Source organism: Accipiter gentilis, chromosome 18 (genome assembly GCF_929443795.1).
Source record: "Accipiter gentilis chromosome 18, bAccGen1.1, whole genome shotgun sequence".
NCBI lineage: Eukaryota > Metazoa > Chordata > Aves > Accipitriformes > Accipitridae > Astur > Astur gentilis.
The window spans coordinates 16,015,853-16,038,129 of NC_064897.1; the positions used below are offsets into that span (position 1 = coordinate 16,015,853).

At 40.1% G+C, this 22,277-nt stretch overlaps 1 protein-coding gene across 2 annotated transcripts in view; it reads right to left on the minus strand.

Moving 5' to 3' along the window:
• CACNA1C (calcium voltage-gated channel subunit alpha1 C) overlaps positions 1-22,277 on the minus strand; it is a 492,824-nt gene that overhangs the window by 150,511 nt on the left and 320,036 nt on the right. For both annotated transcript variants that reach the window (XM_049822254.1, XM_049822255.1), the window contains exon 8: positions 4,619-4,722. In XM_049822254.1, coding sequence (XP_049678211.1) covers positions 4,619-4,722 — 104 coding nt within the window. The remainder of the gene's footprint in view (positions 1-4,618; positions 4,723-22,277) is intronic.

Genomic DNA, 22,277 nt, shown 5'->3' on the forward strand with positions numbered 1-22,277 from the left:
AGTGAAATTCCTACTGTTTACTGAAGTTGATCATTTATGGTAGATGCATGTAAGCTGAATGCCTGCTTGGGTCTTGTCATTCCCCACTTACTGTCTCTCTCAAATAAGACTCGGGCTGGGGGCAGAACTGACTAAACCAACGTGAGATTTTAACATGATATCTTTACACTGACTGTCTGCATAGGAGTGAATTTGTTACCTAGCTTTTTAATGGCACAACTGAAAATACCGTGACTGCCTCGTCTAAATGATCTGCAATTGCATGTCACTTTCCTTTGTAGAATGTACGATACTCCACATCTCAGAGGACTCTCTAAAGAAGACAACTTATTTAAATTATCTTGATTTCTACTAACATTAAATCATTGAGAACAGGTGGCTCAGGAAATTGCTAATGCAGTTCATGATCAAGAATTACTATCAATGGTCATTTACCATCTCATGTGAAATGTCTTGGTGACCTTAGACCAGTTCCTATAGCAAGCAGGTGTGCACATTACCTCTGCCACCACCACAGCTGGCAATAAATGGTCATTGTTTGCAGTTTCAGCAGAGAGGTTAAGGACCAAATAAACTTTCTGATGGAAGTTCCATCTTGAGTTTGGAGGTGGCCTTCTCAAAAAAGATTGCACTATCATGTCAAGATAAGGTTGACAAAGGCTTGCAGAACCACCAAGCAATCTGTCTCTTTTCAGTGAACAAGAGAACATCAGTTTAAGAGTCAGTGAATCTGGTTGTTTTTACCAAAATTCAGTTTGCTTCACTTTACTTCTCCTAGACAATTATAAGATACATCTGCCAATGGGAATACCAAAAAGCAGAGTATTCTGGAGAGATGTTTTCTCTGTGTGAGGTTAGAGTGGGTCAAGATCATAAACGCCCAGCTCTGTATCCTGTGCTCTTCCAGAAGAAAATTTCTCTTGCACATGCTGATGATGGAATATAGGTAATTCTTTTCTATATCAGATCTCAATATGATTTCTCACATTTAGAGGAGTGATGGGAAGTGAGCAAAACAGCAGAATTCCAGCAGTTCAAAGCTCTTGCTTACTACTAAAAGTGCAGCACAAGGCTTCAAACCCTGAGAAGTACACGAAGGAATGGGAAGGGTTGGAAGAGGGGACAGAAGACTAGGAAAAAGTCCTGAAAGGTCACAAAAACTGCTCCAGGAGGAGCTACAACCACAGCCAGCCTCCCATTCACTCTGACCTCTTCTATGACAGTAAGAGCATCAAAAGCAGCCAACTAGGTTTTCCAGGATCCTCTCAAAGCAGAAGAAATGGCTGTTCTCCTGCCCTCCATTTGCCTTAGGCAACTGCTTGTTTGGTCTGTGTTCTGGGATTTGGATCACTGCTAGGTAAAATATAAAAGAAATGTGAATCTATATGCTTAGGTGTGCGGTCTAAAAGTTGAACCCACTTGACCATTTTTTTCCTCACTAACTGACTGAAACAGGTAACAGATGTGAACATCTCTGATCTCAAGAGACCTTTGAGAGGGGCTTCACTGCTCACAGCAATGATGTGGAATCCTTTTGCTTAGGCTTGAGGAGGTCTACTGTGTGATCTGCTGACTAGATATTTCCTTTGGAATACAAGAATTTTATATTGTGCTCAGTCAAGACAGGAAGAGGGTTATAGCTCTATTCATGAACACTCTGTCATACTATTTAGCTTAGCATGTGACTAGTGAATTCACCAGAAGGACCATGAATGGATGACATACCTGAGGAGAAACAAATTACAAATGAGCTCTTTAGGCAGAGCATAACTCAGCATTTGATTTTGCAGGTGCAATCAAGGTGTCTTTGTGAGTACAATTAATTACACTTATATATTCAGAAGTGATTAAAACTCCTAAGCTAATCTGTCATTGACAAAGTCTACCTGCATGACATGCTTGGTGAAGTTCCTTAAATAGATAAATGGGAAGAAAGGTGCCCAGAACAGATATACAAAGATGGCCAGGAATGCTGCTTTGTATCTACATAGAACAGACAGGTGGATCATCTACATAGATCGGACTAATAGCAATAGCAAGTGTCTAAAAAAACCAAGCTGAATCTGCAAAGTGAAGACACTTTGCAACTCTGCAGAATTTAGAACTGCTTTAGAAAGTTAATTGTTTAAGACCTGCTTATTTAGCGCCCACCAAAATTTGGAACACTTCTCCCATAATTTCTGTCTTTTTTCATGGATGCAAATTCTTGAGTTTCTTTTTACTTTTCTCCAGTTGGGAAAAATTTTGCAGAAACAGCGCAGCTGTCATAACACTGTGAACACAGCCAGAAAGAGTGACTCACAGCTTAAACAAGATGAACTTCATCTTTGATTTCAGTTCTCTCTACAGACTGTTTCCATCTCTTACCACTAACTGTGGTGGTCTAGCTGCAGTATGTCAGGAGATGGAAGATCTAGGCCCCAAAACACTTTCTTGAGTTGAAAAATGAAAGAGAGAGAAAATTCAATTTTTAATTTTGTACAGGCACAAATCCAAGTGTAGGTAAATTGAATCAGCAGTGCTTCAATGGTATGCACTCCTCAGGGCTGGGCTCACAGGCACTGTTTATCCAATCAGATACTATAGAATCTTTAACCACTGTCCTATATCATCCTTGAGTGCACCTCTGATACAACAGATCACTTTCTCTCTGTCAGCTGCTCATCATCCTCCACTACTGCTGACATTCTTACCTGCTGACTAGAGTATCCACCTGGAGAAACAAGGAGCTTACATTTCAAAATTGTACCCAGAGTATCACTCTCCAGATATCCAAACACAGACTATTGCCTGACGCTTCATTACCGGGGATTTTTTCCCACTCCCATTACTGCTTGGAAACCCTTCTCCTTGCAGCAGCTGTCTTATCAGCATGTCCCCTTCAATGGAGTAATGAAGATAGTAGTAATACCTACTGTAGATTCGCTATTACCCGTCTCTTTGCAGGATGGCCAATGATGGATCTTCTTCTCTGGTCCTACTACTGCCCTTCCTATGTTGTTGGCCCAAGTACCACGGACATAATTTCTGTGAGGCATCAAGTCCTCTCTCCTGCTCAGAGATAATTTTCCCTCTCTTATGATCAAAAGACAGGGGACTTCAGAGCTGCCCACTCAGGCAACAGGTACAGGCTCTGACCAAATTCATTTAGAACTCATTAAAGGAGGCAGGATGTCAGAAACAAAGAAAAAGAGGATGCATAAAAGTCCTCATACCATATTTATCCATGTACATAGAATGGCTGTAGGCACCCAGTCATGCCCAAATACAGAATTAGAAGCCTAATTCTAGGGGATTTTTTTTTTTTTAAATCTTGCAAGGAATGTTTGCTGTCTTGATTCCTCTAATTATGTGGCTCCCCAGGGGCAGTAAATTTTTTAACTACTGGGGACAATATCAATTTTTTTTAATCAAAGCTACTAAAATGATGCTTTGCAGTGAGGGTTATACTGCAGAACTGAAATATAGCTAGATGTCTTAGGAATGCTTACACACTAAAAGGAATTCTCCCACTTCTCTGTTCATCCTTAGAAAAGGTCAGAGGGAAATGATCTTTTCTCCCTGCATCATGCTAGGCTTGTAATCTGCACAACAGAGAAGATGTGCTTGTTGAAGAATAAATGTGCCCAAGACACTCTCCAGGGAAAATAGTCTTCCATTAGGCTGTGCTTTAGAGATACTAAGCAATGTGAAAATTTCTCATGTGAGAAGACACAATTTGGCAAGAATCTCATCCCACAAATGTGAAAGGATTTGTCTCATGCTCTCATTCCTCCTTCAGTCCCACTGACTCTTCCAGAAATTTAACTATAATCCCCTTCTTCTATGGTGAATGGTATGCTTTGCCCACAGGGGAGCATAGCATTGTCCTCTTCCCACAGAGTACAGGTAGAGGTTTTAGGCAGAGGAACATGTAATAGGAAAGAGTTGTCTTGTATTCCTTTGGTTTAGTCAAAAGACTCCTTCCATGCCATTAGGAAAGCCGTATTTTGCTATTGGCACAGCAATAGCCTAGGCCTTCTATTAAGGTTCTTGAGATCAACCCACCACTGCCCATTGTTTTGGTAACAAGAGAGTAGGAATAGAAATACAAATTTTTAAAAATAACAATAATAAAACATTTTCCTGGTACTGCTTACCCGCTAAGTACACCGAGAACCAAGTTAAGTACAAAAAATGACCCTATGATGATTAGTGTAACAAAATAGATCCAGGGCCAGTCCCTTCCTATGGCATCATTGACCTGGAAGAGTGGAATGATAATTAGTGAGACAAGCTCAGATTCTGAGCACTGCAAGGCTCCAGCCAAAGAGATCCCAAGTCACCAGCAGTAAGATTTTCAATAGCCAGTTTTCTGGAAATTTATGACAGGTTGACATTAGAGATTTTGAATGCCCTGAGGTTGAATTTCTTTGTCAGAGAATAACACCTCTTTCGTTACCTGTACTGTTACTTGAAATGTTTGGACATTTTGTCAAAATATTTGAGAGCAGATGTGAAGTTTCCTTGGATTCAGATTTTTAATCTTTCTGAAAGAATCCTGGTGACAGGGAAGAACCCTTATTATGGAGTCTTGCCCTGTAGCATTGGAAAAAGGACACCAAAACTGTCAGCTTACCCGCTCAACACACCAAGAACCAGATTTAGAACGAAAAAGGATCCAAAGATGACCAGACTGACAAAATACACCCATGGTAACTCATAGCCCATAGCGTCCTGCATCTGGAAAGATGAAGGAAAGTTAGAAGACAGAGAGGGAAAGCAGAAATGATTAGGCAAAGGAACAGATGGAAAGGTTTGTAAACAGAGCCTGTGGTTGGTTTACACATAATCATAGCAAGTGTTTCTGTATGTTCTTTCTGATGTGACTGCTCCTTTGCTTTTTTTATTCTAGCTGTTTCCTTACAGGCAGTGGTTAATATAGGCTGAGATACAACCATGTGCCATATTGGCACTTCTTTGGATGGTCAAAGCTGTGGACTGTCACTTTCTGGAGTTACAGCACCACAAGGGTCCATCCAATGACTTCTAAATGTCTAACCACTGCACATACATATGACTCTTTGCTGCCAGTGAAAATATTGCTAGTTTTTGCTAAGCATTACCACAGTGTGTTGTCAGATCACGTTTACTTCCCATGTGTAGCACAGGTACACGTACCTCAGAGAGAAGCATGCGGTAACTGTGAGGAAATACTGATCTTTCCCTGGCAATGCTCTGGTAATCTTCACAGTATACCACAATGAGGGCAGTAGCTGTTTTTGAGGAAGGTCCTTCGAAGGCCCACCATGTTCTGACCTGGTCAAGTGTTTTCTAAAGCTTTCTCACAAAATTCCTTTCTCTCCTTGAAAGATGAATCTCTTCAAAATGTGATTCTTACACAACTGAATACTCAGAGAATTTGAGACTGTAACTGAATGACATGAGCATAGAGGTCTAGCTTTCACACTACTACAAGCATCTGGAAATGAAGCAGGCAGACTATTGTTTTAGCACCAGAACCTGTAATTATGTGTAGAGCAACTCTAGAGCATCATAAGATATTGTATATATTCTAAAAGCATCTGGTACATAAACACTATTTTATCTTGAAGTCTCCTTCAAAGTTCAAAATTTTGGAAAGTTGCTGGATACCTTAATAGAATCTCACTTTCATGATGGTATCAGAAATATCAGAGTCCCTTCTTCTTTACTTTTCGTAAACACTTATCGCCTGAGCCAGACATAGCATCATTAAAGAAACAGATGGTGGTTAACATTTTCAGGAGCACTATAAATGATTTATGAATGTAAATTGCAGACTTGAAAGTACCTAAAGGCATAAAACAGCCTAGGTACCTTTGTTTTTCATGCTTTTGAAAATTTTATTGTATGTTGTCCTCTCCTTCCAGGAAAACGCTCTCTTCTTTGCAACCTAAGCATTTGTTATGATCACAGAAGAAATATGCTTCCATACATGGGCACTGAGATACACTTCAGGGGAGGCAATCTGACTCAAGATTCATAACAACTCAGGAAAGGAATTTCAGACCTTCAGTAAGACAAGGCAGGAGAGTAACACTATTAAAATCAGTTCTTTGTGGATGGAAGTCCATTATCCATTTTTCTTTCAAAGTAGACACTAAAGTCCTTGTCTGGCAATAGTCCACAGTCAATAGGCCGATCCAGAACTCTACCACAGGTCTCCTTCAGCTGCGACTGAAGTAGACTCATTAAAAAATAAGCTCAAAATCTGACTCTGTGAAAACAGTTTATCAGCTCCTTCCTCATAGGATTAATACATTTGATGGTCAGAAGAGAGTACCTGAACATCTAACATTCCCTAAGCGTATTAACTAGCTTCCCTTTTAATACTTTTGTAGAATTGCTTAGTTAGTTTATAAATAATACTAATTATTCTTTATGTTTGCAAGCCACATTTCATCCCACATGACCAAAAAGTAGACACCTCTGGTGTAAAATACATCAGTGCTTTAAAGAGAACAAAACGTCATAGTATATAAAGATGGAAGCAAATATTCACCTGAAATCATAGTGGAGAAATCAGGCAGGCAAAATGTAACTGCCCAAGCTGGAATTCAGTAAAGAAATGAGACTTAACATCCTCTCTCTTCTCCAAAGAATGCCACTATCTATATAAAGCAATCCACACAAAAAAATGACTATGGATAACTTTGAAAAACTGCTGTAAGAATTTACCAGTGCAGGCACAGTGATGACTCGGCTTCCCTCTAATTAAGATAGATGGTGATTAAAAAAGCCTCAGCTGTATGGTATTTATCTATCGACAGGGTTTCTTTGTCAGCTGGGAAAGTAGAACTTCTCAAAGCTGTGGTGCAAGTGAATCCTAAATAACAAATGCCAGGTACAGGATTCAGGTGCATGTCTGGCTGTCTTTTGTACTGCTCTAGCACAAAGAAATTTCCAGATGGCAAGCAGCTTCCATCGTGGCCTGGTAAAGTATATAACTAGAGTATAGTGTGCTCTGGCTATTCCCAATGCCTGCACAGTTATGCAATGATTGTACCAGCTAGCATCGACATAAAATAGACCTGCATTCCGGTACAGCAGAGCATTTGGGACTTCTCAGACTGAATGTTTAGGAGGTTAGCTTTTCATCTCCTTCTTATTGCCCAGTCCTGTATGTAACAGAGAAGCTGAGAGGCAGAGACAGTGATAGCTTCTCAAGTGTAGAGAAACCATCAGTATTTGGCAGGCAGCTGAGTCTGTGTCTCTGTTGCTGGACTTCCTAGGTTTGGTGCTCTCAGGTCTCATCATCTTTGGTAGAAATCAGGATTATTCCATGCACTGTGGGACTGAGCCACAGGTGACAGGAACGTATGTTATGTGTTGACAGAACATTAGGTATTTAATAAATTATGTTTAAAACACCTTTGATAAGGAAACAGTACACTGTGAGTTTACTATTTGCTCTTGAAAAACATCTGCAGGAGAAATGCAGAGATATAGGCTGTTTGGGAGAAGTTAGGGGAGAAAAAATAAAGAAATAGACTTACTCAAAACAGTAACAGCAATGTATCAACATATTGTCCTGGTTTCAGCTGGGATAGAGTTAACTGCCTTCCTAGTAGCTGGTACAGTGCTATGTTTTGAGTTCAGCATGCGAAGAATGTTGATAACACACTGATGTTTTCAGTTGTTGCTCAGTAGTGTTTAGACTATAGTCAAGGATTTTTCAGCTTCTCATGCCCAGCCAGGGCACAAGAAGTTGGCACAGGACACAACCAGGGCACCTGACCCAAACTGGCCAACGGTGTATTCCATACCATGGGACGTCCCTTCTAGTTTAGGAACTGGGAAGTGGGGGCAGGGAATCGCTGCTCGGGGACTGGCGGGGTATCGGTCGGTGGGTGGTGAGCTATTGCCCTGCGCATCATTTGTACATTCCAATCCTTTCATTACTACTGTTGTCATTTTATTAGTGTTATCATTATCATTATAATTTCTTCTTTTCTGCTCTATTAAATTGTTCTTATCTCAACCCAGAAGTTTTACCTTTTTTCCCGAGTTCCTCCCCCATCCCACTGGATGGGGGAAGTGAGTGAGCGGCTGCGTGGTACTTAGTTGCTGGCTGGAGTTAAACCACGACACATATAAGAAACATTAAACTCTTGGCTAAGATTGTATCCTTCCAAATATCTGGAAATGCTTCCTCCAAAACAGAAGTATCCTAAAGTCCAGGATGGACTGTCCGAACTGAACAATGCTCCCATACAGATAATATTAAAAACCTTACACCTGTGTTTGAGTGAAACTGCTTCCTGGAGACTTATCATCATTCTGTGAACATGTAGCTATTAATCATGTGTGTATGCACACGCGTCCTGTTGACTGCAGCTGGAGGCTTTCACAGCAAGCGTAACTTAGGTGGTAGAGCTGATTTTTCCTAATTATGGTGTTGAAATGGAAAAGCTGCAGAGGGTCATAACAAGATCAGAAGAAGTGTTACCATTTGCACACTACTGAGGACAGAAAATGAGGTGTGCAATAGGTTACCTCTCTAGGATGGACAGTACAACTCCTGATACGCAGTTCAGCTCTCTGGTCATGGAGTGCACTACTTCTCCCTGAGTGTTTACTATTAACCATATGAATCTCAACAGAAAGGTGGGTCATCTTCCAAATTTACAGTTCTGAACAAAGACTATCAGCCAGTGTAGGTCTGAATTATAATATAACAGCTACAGTAGTCAAGGTGATTGCAACCTGGTATCAACTTAAGCACATATAGGACAATTGTTAGGTCAGCTGGAAGCACAGCATTGGTAGGAATCTGCGGATGGTCATTTATAGAAATAATTCCGCTTTCTGTGTCAAACTGCCTGACCTTTCACAGCTCACATCTGAACACTCAACATCTCACTACTCTCAACAGTGAGAAAGTTGGTATGTTTCTAAACATTAATGCATCATCTCTCAGAGACCTCAGGGTTAAGGATCTCAGATTCCTTCTCATGATCTGCTACATACCCTCTCTGGCACTGTGGGGACATAATTTTGGCTTATTATGCTTCAGCTTTCCAATCTGCAAAGTGGGATACTACCTTGACTTACTGGGTACTGCCAAAGAAACCACTGAGCGTCATGACAAAAAGAGGGTATTCCAGCCTATTTGAGGTCTGATGGACCTTGTGTACTGGGGAAGACCTCTTCCTTTGCCAAGCATCTTTAACTGCTATCATGACTATAGCATTTCAATGTCCAGTTGAAGGCTTTTCTCTCAGTGATAAAGATAATCTCCTAGAAATAACACCAGGACTTTTAATTCTGTAGTTTGCAGTTTCAGTAGGGGCCAAGGAATAAAAGTCTATTTATCTCTATAAATAGACCTTTGTGCCTATGTCTTCTGGTTCTTCAGAAGACATAGGTGAAGGCATACTGGTAAAGCCACAGGAGATATGCATGCCTTACTTGTTTAAAGATTGTGTTTTTTTCCCCCCAGGGATAGTCTGGCACATTTTGCAAGTACCTCATTCATTACACAGACATCATGGTTCAAAGCTAATGTTAGAGGCATATTATCTATTAACATAATGGTTGAGCATCACCAAGCATATAGTGGAGGTCTTTCAGTCACTTAATGGGAGGGGTAGACACAATTCACTAAATTTTGCTGACTTTACAATTCACACACCCACACCCTGACACTTTGTGCGAAATGTCTTTCAAAAATAACTGAAAGTTACTGGAAAAGTTTAATCCATCATAGACGGGCAGCTGTCACTGGAATGCAGCAAGCTGAAGAAAAAAATTAAGTCTGTCTTGTTCAGTGCACAATACTGGAGAGCTGCAGCTTAATGGAAAGTAACTTAGCTAGGACACCAGGGCTAGGCTTCTATTTCTTGAATAAATTGCTAATTGATTTCTAATGACTATAGAATGTTATGATAGCTTTTTTTAAATACAAGTTAAGTGATTCAAGTATTCTGTAATGAAGTGTATAACCTTTCACAGAGTAACATTAATCAAGAGGAGCAAAGTACTCAGTAAAATTAAAGGGCAGTAAATCTGGAAATTTTGTGAAGAAATGCTATTTTATGCAGCCTATCTGTGGAATTCACTGCCTCAGGAAATGATCTAGCCAAATGTACTGGTTACGGCCAGTAGCAAGATCTGTAATTGAAACCAAGTCTTTCTTGTAACGATATAAAATTGGAGAATATTGGGAGCAGGAGACAGCAGAAAGAAGAGGTAACACTTAATTTGTGCTGAATATATCTGCCTGCTTGAAGCCTTCATTTTGAAAACCATCTTTTTCAGGAAAAGTAATTAAGCACCTTCATAACTTTAAGGATGCATAGAAGTGATTTCCTCAGCTTAGATCAAAGATCAAATGGTAGCCTACTTGCAGGCATAGCTCAGGTGATACATGAAGGGCCATGCATACACTAATGTGAGATTTAGATATTTATCATTGATAAATTACGAAGTAGAGAGGTTTGGATTAAAACATAAATTTTCCTTTTTCTCTCCCTCTTTCCATGAATATGTGGGTGAATGCACTTCATTCACACATAGGCTCATGGAACTACAACTTTAAACTCTGCTTAAACGTTACTAGAAACTTTTTTTTAATAGGATGACGCACTGTTTTGTACTGTGAGGGAATAATGTTTTCTCCTAATTTTTTTACTCAGAACTCAGGTACAAAAACAATTAAAATAAACAGAGGGTGGAACTTCACCCTTCACAGCTACAACTGTGTTGACAATACCAAAGGAAAAAAAATCTACATTATAGACAGTCAGTAAATCCTACATCTCAGGCAAGGGCTATGTGGCCTAGAAAGGAAAGTACTCCTACCCTTCCATTATTTCATTGGCTTCCATTATATCTTTGTGATGCTTTCATGATAGTTAAAGCTTTGCTTTTTTCTGAAACCTCACAGACTGACTAAAATGCTTTGTATTCATACAGCCATGGAACAAAAAAGGTCTCATAAAACCAATGTAACCCTTCAGAAGTAACTAAGGTGGGGTGAAGCCCCAGAAAGTGTCAGGATAAATTTGTCCAACTAAGAAGCAAAACTTTGAAAGATTCATTTTTCTACCTTTCCTCATGCTAGATATATTACATCAGCAGAAATAGCTGAAGAACAAAATATTCATCCCAAATGAGAAAAAGGACATTGTTGGCAGTTTCTAAGAACATCCAACGAACAACTGTAACTGGCAATAGCATGATTTTTAAGGCTGCTTGGCAAACAGAAAACCAACTATTTGTTCAATAAATCATTCTCTTCTGGTTAACTTCTCGAGTGCAGAGCTGATTTGGGCTTAAGAACACCTTGGCTCTGCAGTCCTTGCCTTGAAAGCTCTTGCTAGTAGTCAGAGCAGGCAGAGGACTTGTGATGTGAAGGTTTCACTCCTTTCTTTCTCTCAACTTCCTCCCCTTAGAGATCTAAGACATCTGACAACTGCCTCTGTAGCGGTCATGTACTTGAACAACTCATAGGTAGGTAACTGGACTGTGACTATTGAGACTGTGACACAAATAAACCAACCCCTAAATATGCAAAAAATTAGTATTGTTGGTTAGCTCTGGTAACAAATCCTGCACACTGCATTTTTCTCTGAGCTCTAAACAGTACACTGCTTATGTTATACTGTTTTTTTCATGTAATACTTGTGATAAATACATTAATTATGCATTTTGCAACTTATTGTAAGCCCCACTGCTTACAATATTGCTTTTAACAAAGAAATTGCTCATTGTTATTTCTAACCTTTTTAAAAATATATAAATGCTTAAAAGAAGCCCCAGAAAGATTTCAATGAGGTTACACAGAACTAAAGGTACAGTAAAAAGGGACACAGTACTAAAATTTACTTTCTAGGTATGTTAGGCTCCATAAGCCCTTCTTCCAACCTGTGGGGCAAACTATGGGACTGCTTCTTTAGCTCTGAAATCCTGCACATCCTGATCTGCTGATTTGTTTGGAGCCTGAATGGTGTGAGGCTGGTGCATGTCATGTTAATACAGAAATGAAAAAAAGCACATTTTTACTTGAGAAATTCCTGGCTGGTCTCCACATACACCTCAAGTAAGTCTATACACAGCACATATCCATGTGACTTCACCATTCACAGAAGAAGCAAGAGAAGGATCATTTTTCCTATTACCCATCATATATCCTTAAAGCTGCATTTAGACTTGGTGCATTATTATCCTAAGGATGAAGATTCCACCTTGCAGATCCTTCAATATTTAAAAGCTAATTAGTTGTCTTTGCTTGCTTCGTTTTTAATCCAGTACTCATGTGCTTGCATAATTTAAGGCATACAAATAATTCTATTGAAGTCAATGGTCAATATTAGTGTTACCAGCAGAAATGGACTGATATGCATAAGTGCTTTGTTTGAATGTGATGGGGCACAGGACTGGGAGAAATATATGATAAGGAGCTCATTTTCTGAAATTCCCTGGGAAAAATTAGAAGTTTAGTGTACATAGTGACTAAAAAATGACAAAAAGATTTAAGCATTTCAGTCTATACAGTCTAGTGCATCATGAGAAATATTGTCATTATCTTGTCAACCTGAAATTCTCTTTCAGCCTTCCTGAGTTTTTAAGACAGGTGATAATGAGTTAGAATTTAAGGTCTCAGAGCTGACTAAGGCAAAAGGACAGAGATGGGGGTAAAAAAATACGAAACTCCAAACGTTCTAATAAGCAAAAATATAAAAGCTAAAATAAACTAGACTTACTTTTATGGACTTAGGAACAATGGAATAAAATTGCTTCTGAATGGCTTAAAATATAAGCAAAGGACTCCAGATGCCTTGTTCTTATTCTGGGTAGAATTTTCTTCTAAGCATCAACGTCCTAATAGTCTTAAAGGGACTCGAAGCCACAGTTGCTCCTTATGATTGTTCTGAAACACTCCGCATTTTGTACCTGGCACTATCAGATGGATGTAAAGGAAAGACTGGAGAGTTCAGCCCAGCTTCAGTCTGAACTAATGACACTCAAAGGAAGGAGCAGCACTTGATCCGTTGCTCCTGTTAAAAATTATGTTTTGACAATCACATTTCTTTCATTTTGAAGTACTGAAGGAGAAGGCAAATATTTAGCTCAGTTGTTCTCTCCAAGCACTTATTTTTAAGGCCCTTCTTACTGCGTTACCTCAATTATGGAATTTTACAAATTCCCTATGTGCATTCTATATGCATGTATAGACACTTATAACCTTTTTTCAGAGCGTCTTCATGAGAAAGGCAAGAGAGAGCTGAAGACAAGTGCACAGGGATCATGAACCAAGGCAGACGATGCTCCAGACAGCTTATTCTGCTACACGGTCACTGTAGGATAAAAGCAAATAACATAGGCAAGATTCGTCATATGTGGCCAGTGGGAAGAATAATAAGATTCCTATGTGTACCTTGGTTCCCCAATTGTTCTGTATGCTCTGTAGTGATGTAAGGAGCAAATTAAAATTCCACTCTAAGTTAGAAATATTGGCAATTTGTACAGAACTCTCTGCAGGAGACAAATGGAGCCATTAACTGAGAAAGGACTGCCTCGATGAGGACAACAGAAACATCAAGGGAAGAGATTAATTTGCAACAGAGAACCCTTGAGAAAGAATCAAAGAAACTGCAGCAATGGAAGATGAGTCCAGAAGAGAGAAGGGGAAGGAGGCAGACAGATCTGAGACGACAGAGTCTGCAGAGGTTGCTTCGTCACCCCTGCTAACAAAAAATACGTTGAATCTGCTGTAAATGTCCTCACCCAAGTACACCTGCTCTGATCCAGGTGAACAGTAATTCCTGGTCTAGTTTAGAAAAACTTTTGGTATACCTATAGTTCATTGCTATGCTGCCTTATCTCCCTGACAAGAGGGTGAAGTGTCCAGAACGGACCAAGCTTCCCACATAGCACTATGGAGAAGACAAGTGAAAGCAGTGCTGGGCTCAACCTCAGAGTCATGACAGCTCACACTCCTGCAAAAGATACACCTTGACTGGCTTGAACTTCTTGGGGAGACTGTGTAAAGGCAGGAGTCCTGCAGAAGAGCCCTACCAGGCTGCTGCAACTTGTGCAAGAATAAGGCTAGAGCGAAGGTCTAGAAGCACTACCGTATAACCATGTCAGCTGCTTGATAGCAAAGTGAAAACATGTAAAATAGCTGTTTGAGCTTCTCTGAAATTATACGCAGTGGAATGCCATTTTGGTTATATGAACTCCCTTCAATGAAGAACACATAAAAGGTGTGAAGCAAACTGTATTTGCTCTTTGTTGCATACAGTATGTGGGAAGTGCATTGCTACCAGTAGAATTTGCCAAGCTTATTTCTTTGTAACAGCACTGAGTCATGTTTTCATCACTCAGTAAATACTGGCCCCACCTTTTCAAGGATATGGACGCTTTCTCAGCTGGGAAAGACTGTATAAAGTCTGAGACATATAAAACCCCCCAAATTTCAACTACCTAGCCCCAGATTACTGATACTGTATACTGACACTGAATCCTTCCACTGTGTTTTTTAGCCCCCAGTATATAATCACTGGACTCCACAACATTATTACATTCTTTGGTAAAGTTCTATGTTCATATTTGAGCTGTTTTGGTTTGGGCGCACATTGTTTTTTGCAGTCAGCTGTTCTTTAACAGACTGAGCTATTATGGGAAACATAAGGTCTCTGTCTGAGAGCGGGAAGAGAATTAAAACTTGAATTCAAATGCCAGCAGGTCAAAATGTCTGTGGCTCACAAGGATTGAGCTGAAATGTTTTTCTACTGCAAGCTCTTTCTGTTGAAAATGCTTACTGATCCCATACTTCTATGGCACAGTAGTTTGTGCTTGCTGGAGGGTAGGGCTGCAATATTGACTTGTCCGTTTACTACTGTCTTAATTAAATCTGTAATTTTAAATAGCCTTCACCCACGTTTCCTGTATAACTTCAACTGATGGCAAAGGCCACTGGCATTTGACTTCACACTTTTCATTTCAAAATAGAGGAAAAATAGTTAGGCTCTCCCTTCACTTAAAGAAAACAGCAGTGTTGCTGGGTTCTGTTTTCAAAAAGTTGCAACATTTATTAGCGCTAATAATGTTTCAAAGGGACATGGATTACCATGGCAAATCAACTATCTGAAAAGTGAATTTTGCTGACAAAATCTCAGCATATTAAATTTTGTTAGTGCATGTACCACTGCAGAATTCCTATAGTCAACTATACCAGGGGAAGGAAAACAGAAATAATCAGGAAGTTGCACCTCCTCCTATCCTACCTGTGCTCTTTGTGCTTTCTTGTGGGACTTCTCTGTTTTTCTGTGAAAACTGGAGGGGGCTACGTCCCTCTGCAGCATGTTTGGTCATACAGGGATTCTGAACTCCCACTGAAAACATTAGTTACACAGCGAGAATTCCTTACATCAGAGACAAATTCTGAGCTCCAATAAGCCTCCTGCTTTGCCACCTCACTCTCTTTCTCCAGGATTAATACACAAAAGAGAGAAAAAATAATTCAATGTATTTCATTTCAGTTTAGCATAGACCATGTTACCCAAAAGTGAAATATTGAAATACATTTAGAATTGCAGAATCATAGAATGGTTTGGGTTGGAAGGGACCTTAAAGACCGTCTAGTTCCAACCCCCTGCCATGGGCAGGGACACCTTCCACTAGACCAGGTTGTTCAAAGTCCCATCCAACCTGTCTTGAACACTGCCAGGGATGGGGCATCCACAACCTCTCTCTTCTTCCTTACATGTAATCTAAATCTCCTCTCTTTCAGTTTGAAGCCATCACCATTTGCTGCCAAGTGATAAAGCAACTCACATTCTAGAGTGTGCTGGAACTGTTGCACTTTCAGGATGCAAATAATTCCCTCTAAACTATTCCCTCAAAAATATTTTGATGGTTTGGGTTTGTTTTGGTGGGTTTTTTTCCAATGGTGGCTTGGGTCACTCTCTGTCTGCGTTAAGGCTGCCTGTGTCATACAGACCGTTTGGGAAAGAACAGGCCATACACTGACCCAGGCAGAGCTCTTGAAGACACTAGGCCCACACTGAGCAGGTCTTCAGGACTTTCCACAAACATAGCCTAGAGTCCAGTATGCCAAGCCCTTGCTCTTGATCCATTCTGCTTGTTGATATAGATGATGACTGGCAGAAAATTTTCCCTACCTCTTCCCTACTCAACAGCTAACATCAATAGTGACATTACTGTTGCCTTCTTATTACACTACTCTTCCTGATTCCTGAACAGTAGATCTGCTTAGAGGAGATTCATGTCATTGATCTATCTGCAGTGTTCTGCCAAAGTCAGGTCCCTATACAGGTAGCAGCGCCCATTAAAGTTTTCACATGACCAATTACATGAGTGGGTTAGCTTGTTGGGTGAATTTGCAATTTGCAGAAATGCCACATAGCGACCTCCAAAACTTATTTGGATTTGTGTGACTTAATCAGGATTTCAATTCAGGCCTCCAGAGGCAAAAGTCAGAGCTTTACACGAGTTGCTTGTTCCTGGGTAAGTGTGTATAGTTTTTTTCCCTTTAAAAGAAAAAGGTTGATCTTTGAAAAAGTCATCCAAAAGCCCAAAGGCTATTTAGCCACAGGGCTGATAGTTCTTTCATTAGAGCTACTGCAGCAGTTCCATCTCTTACTGCTGCTCAGTTATTTAAAAACCTTTTCATCTTTTAAAGGCTTTGGACATTCACTCCAAAAGAATAAAGTGCTGATTTCAAGCATGAAAATATCCCCTAGGATGGTGGGTTTCCAAATCGAAAGATTTCATTTCATCTTAGAATTCTGGGCTATCCCTTCCTGTCTCTGCTTATTTTGTATTTACATTTGCATGGCTGATTATCCAGAAAGGATTTTCTGCCTGTTTTACTGTATTGCTGTTTTATAACTGCTTCTATTTATCTCAGTGCAGACTGATAGCAAATTCTACCACAAGTATATCAGAACAGCACTGATTGCTGCATGCACAGGAATACACAAGCATATACTGTTCATTGATTTACATAGTCAATTAAGTCCTTAAAAATAAAGATAATGAAAAACAGTACTGTAAGCTGTAGATAATCACTGCCTTCTTTAATAAGTGGAGGCATGACTGTCAATTCTTTTTTTGCACTTGATCAGTATATCCCAGTTTCCTTTGTAGCCAGTTCCCAATCTATGATATTCCTAGAAATCCATTCTACATTTTAAATGATGAATCCAGTTTTCAATTGTGAAATCACACCCCAAATTCTCAAATATCTAGAACTCATAGCACACAGCTAATAAACCTTCATCTGATAGACACACTAGCCACTCACGGATATTGTATAAGCGCTAGAGGTTCACTGGAGAAACTACTATCAAAGAGCCTGAATGAAGTGCAACTGCATTATTGGCAGACAAGACTGCCCCTTCTCTTTTTCTTGTGAGTCTGAGTTTTGTGGTAAATATTCCTCTGATTGAGTCCTAAACCCTTCATTTTCTACTTCTGGTCACTTTGTATCTTTACAGAGATGTGCCCAGTACTGTTTTTAGGCCTCCAATTTGGGTGCAGTGCAGAAGATTGGAGTTAGAAGGAGACAGTTCTAGAGGAGGTCACAGGTGCAGCTAAACTATACGCTTATGATGGTATGACCACCCATCATACTGAGCCCTCAAGGCCTGCTCAGGCAGAAATCCCACTGAAATCAATTAATAAAGCCAATATCAGTGGACCAATTCTCTTTGCAGGCAGGGAAGACTTATTATTCACAGTAAGATTGGTGAGGGTTTAGTTGTATTGCCCTTTGCCTTGAAAACAAGATGTTGAAACAAATTAAACTCACATTAAACATGAGTTTTATAAATAGTTCTAGAGCCACCATTTGTGTTCTGACCTTGGGCATATTCCCCCGTCTTTTTCTTTCCCAGTGTCTAGATAATGAACCAAAGTCTGTTCTTTGTGAATTTGTCTAGTGGATATGGGTCCAAACTGAACAACTCTGAAGATAATTGTTTCAGCAAGCAATGATCATCAGTTTTTGAAAAACTGGTAGTAGGGCCCAAGCAGTGCACCCACAGAGGCCCTCAAAATCCTAAGTCATATATAAGTGACCCAGTAGCTTAGCTCTTAATTTTATAGCTCTGGGATAAAAGATTAAAGTTAGGAAAAGTCTCTGTGGTGATTAGACAGCAGCAATTAGGAAACAGTCTAAAGAAGAACAAAAGAAGAAAGAATAGACAAAGGGCAACAGAAATACAGGGCTATTGAAAAGGTCCTTCCCACGCAGGAGCACTGGGCAGAGGGTCTCCATTAACACCTCCCCATAACCAACCCGAAGCAGCTTATTTTTAATGGAGAGTTTCTTTCCATATAGAGGAAGAGGACTGAGAGGTCCAAAGCTGAGGTCTGAAGGGCTCATGAAAACTTCATTTCACACCATAAGTGCCTATTTTGCATTGAACAAACATTCAGCAGCAGGTTTTTGTGGCAGGTGGCAACGAGCAAGTCACTGCTGTTACTTTCAAGGCAGCAGTACAAGCAACCAAGACAGTTGCACGTGTAGTTGATCATGAGAAAAAGGAAAACAGATTTAGGTCAGCATTTATGCAAATTAAGTGTGGACGCTGCTTTTTCAGTGCATGAATGCTGTGGCCCTTCAGTACTCTGAACTATGGGCTCTCTCCCCTTACCCACCACTATTACAGCAGATGGAGATGAAATAACCTCTGCAATCACAGAGATGTGTTGCTCATACTTGTGTGCTTATTCTTTGTAAATTTTTCACATCCATGCAAATCCCTGCCGAAAAGATGATTAAAAAACCTCAACCCCACAACAATAAAAGCCCAGCATTTTCTTGGAGGGGTGGGGGCGGATGGGGAATAAACACCATGGAAACATGTAGACAGATATATTCTTAGAATCAGATCATTCTCTTGTGTGGAAAGCCTTACTAATTCAAGCCTAAGTGCTGCAAGAATAAAGGGTTAGAAGGAAAAACACAGCTGGTGAAAATTGGGGGTTGCAGCTCTGCGTTTAATGTCTTCCACTTTGTGGCAATTTCTCTGTATTCCTCACATCATCTTCTTCATTGGCCGTAACAGGCTGTGGGGGGATGAGAAAAGCTCAAAAGATTGTCAACGCTGTCAGCAAAGTAAATTATATCTGTTGTCCAGTTTGTTCCATTTTGATTTCATGATGGGAATTGTAAGGGTGACTGTAAGCTCCAGTTTCAAGCTCTTTTAGTGACTCTTGGAAGTACGATCTCACAGATTCAGACATGGAAGGATCTTCCAGGACAGCCTGTTTAACCCACTGCATCTATATACGCTACTCTATGCTGTCCTTGGGGGATGTCATGCTTCTGAATGTTTCCACTGATTCAATCTCATTACATTGCAGCTCTCGCTACATTGTGGTGGCTCTACTGCACTGTTTTAGATTACTAAAATGTCTTCTTGCCTAGGGGCTGGGCAAGCCTACCAAGAATTGTTCAGTTAAATTTGAGGGATTCAGCTTATGCACCAGTTCAGGCATCTCTTCCAGGGACAGGTTAGCACCCTGGATCTCATCCAGACCTGGCTTTAGTCCATCTGTGCTAATACCACACTCTTTAGTTTACAGTTAGAGCCTTGAGGTAAACTGTCGCTGGAGGCACAGCATGTTATTTTCAGAGATTCAACCAAGTATTCTGAAGTGTTGTCCAAATGGGACAAAGCCAATACTCCAAAAATGACGGCAGGCTCAAGGCTGCTCATTATTAATAATCATCAAGCAGATCAAGTAGAATTACTCGATCCTAGAATTCAAGCTGTAATGGGCAAGCTGTACACAGAACATCTCAGGACCAGGTTCTCCACTACCCAGCAGTGTGAATAGCCCAATGCAACAACATATGGTTGCATTTTGTATTTGCTCTGCACTCTGTTTTCATTCATATATACGATTGCTTAGATGCAAGGGTGTGGAGAGACCAGATATGTAAAACTGAGGCTGCAGTAGGCAGTTTTGCATGCAGTGTCACCAGGCTCCAGCTGTAGAAAGCACATTTCACACAAAGACGAAAGCCTTTCTAGAGACAGGGCACTGTCCAAATTGTATTTAACTCAGAAGCAAAGCTTCCCCTGAAGGACAGTAACAAACTGATTAAAAATAATTAAAAAGAAGCCCCATTAGGGAAGGTTGAAAGAACTGAATCTGCTCAGATTAGAAAAAGATTAAGGGAAGACAACAAATGCCTACAAATACTTAAACAGGGTGTTACAAACTGCACAGGGATTAATTTTCCTCCTTAGCCAACAAGACAATAAGAAATAACGGACTGCAGCAGAGACTGATTACAAAATACCAAATGACTCAATTTGTAACATTTGGATTTGCACTGCTGCTGGAAGTTTCCAAGACTGAGGGGTCTTCAGAAATGGGCCTTGTTGTCTGCACAAGGGAGCAAGCTGCTAATGCTGGCTGATCATACATTAAGGAGAGTTTTGAGAATAAGAAGTTCAATCTTTCTACAATGCGTGGGAAAAATTATGATGTGACGTATCATAAGAGGTGCCTGTCTACTCAAATGATTCTGTGAACTGACTGCATATGAGACAAAGCCACCTGGCAGTTGTACTGGGAAAAAGTAAACCTTGTAAGACTGAGGCAGTATAGGAGATGTGCTCCTATAAACACTTAGTGCTCCCTTCAACAAAGATCAATTCTTCAGCAAAGAGTCAACAAGGTTGTTTTGCACAGATTTTCATCCTGTCCAATACAATTATTTCACATTAAAAAATTGGCTCCTTGTAAGTAAGTAATTATCTTACCTGCCACTATAGCAGTGTCAAACTGTTTTCCCTAAAATTTTTCTTTCACATTTCAGAAGAAGCCAATCTACTCACAAGTCTTATCTGCTGACTAAGAGAGGAGATTGGAAAGTGTATTGATCTTATTGATGTCAAGTCCTTCTACGGAATAAAAGTTTATTGCTTTCCTGTCTCTGATTATCTTTTTGCGAGGATGTGGGTCACAGGCTGGGAAACAGTACTCCATGAGAGAGGAGACAGGCTTCACTACATGGGTGAAAAGCTGGAGGAGGCACAAGGGGAAGCATGAAGAAGGAAGCAGGGAACTGAAGGTAAAATTTGAAGAGCTACTAAATGGATTAGGAGTCCAGGGCTTGTGGAAGGTCATAGAGCTTTCTAAGTTTTAAACATGCAGGTTTAACCTTGCAAAGTGTGGCACAAGACAGACATAGGTTTCATGAAATTACTAGCATACTTTTCAGGGCAACATGCTGAAATGTGCTAAGCTCCCTCCATTCCCACTGAGAGGAATGCAGAGATCTAGGTACCTTTCAAAAGATATTTTTCAGAAAGTAGGAAGATATAATTGAAAAGCACTTATAGAAAAGTTCAAACCAAGGGAATTACTCCATTGTCTAAACATTTCCAGCCAAGTGATTCAGCCCAGAGCTTTATCTGTTGTTCTGCTGAGTCTTAGGTAAGGCTCTTATTTTCAGATTTAAGGAGAGAGCAAAGAAAACTCCCTGCATCCACATGTATGTCCTTGGAAGACCATCACAAGAGATGCCAAGGCCCTCATTAGGCACCTGCAAGTTCTCATGTTGTACACATGACTGCATGTGGAAAATCTCAACAGAATGATCAAGATTTTACAAAATAGAAGGTGAGATCTTGACCTTTTGAAGTTAATTGGAATTTTGACATTGACCCCAGCAGGAGCCCAGATTCAAACCTTGGTATGTTCCCTGAATTACAGAGGACCTAAGAACCTAACAGTCTGCTTGAACTTTGAATTCTCAGCACTTTTAATATCAACCCATTAGCCTACATCATTAAGTTTAAGGAATGACCTCTGCAAATCATCACCTAAAATTTTCAGCTGCAAAACTGTCTGATTTACAGATATTTTCTTATACCATTCTGTACTTTCCTTTCAGTGTAAAATGGACAGCCAACTCTATCTCAGGATTTAGTTGGAGAGAGGGGATCTTTAAGTCTGGATTTCTAATCTAATTAGCTGTGCAGATTTATTCCCTAATAAAGCAAATTTTAATTTCCATGACGTCACTATGGATCCAGGTGATCTTTCAAAGCGTTATCTACTTGAGAAGAGAATAGTCTCCTATCTCTGCACTCTTGTGGAGATGCAGCATCCAATGGGTTGTCTATGAAAAGTCCACTCTTCCTTGGCTCAAAAGGCAAAGGCCAGGGAGTAGAGTTATATATGGGTCAGATTTCACTAATGAAACAGTGGCTCACACTAAGTTTAAAATATATATATACACACATATCCTACCCTACTTA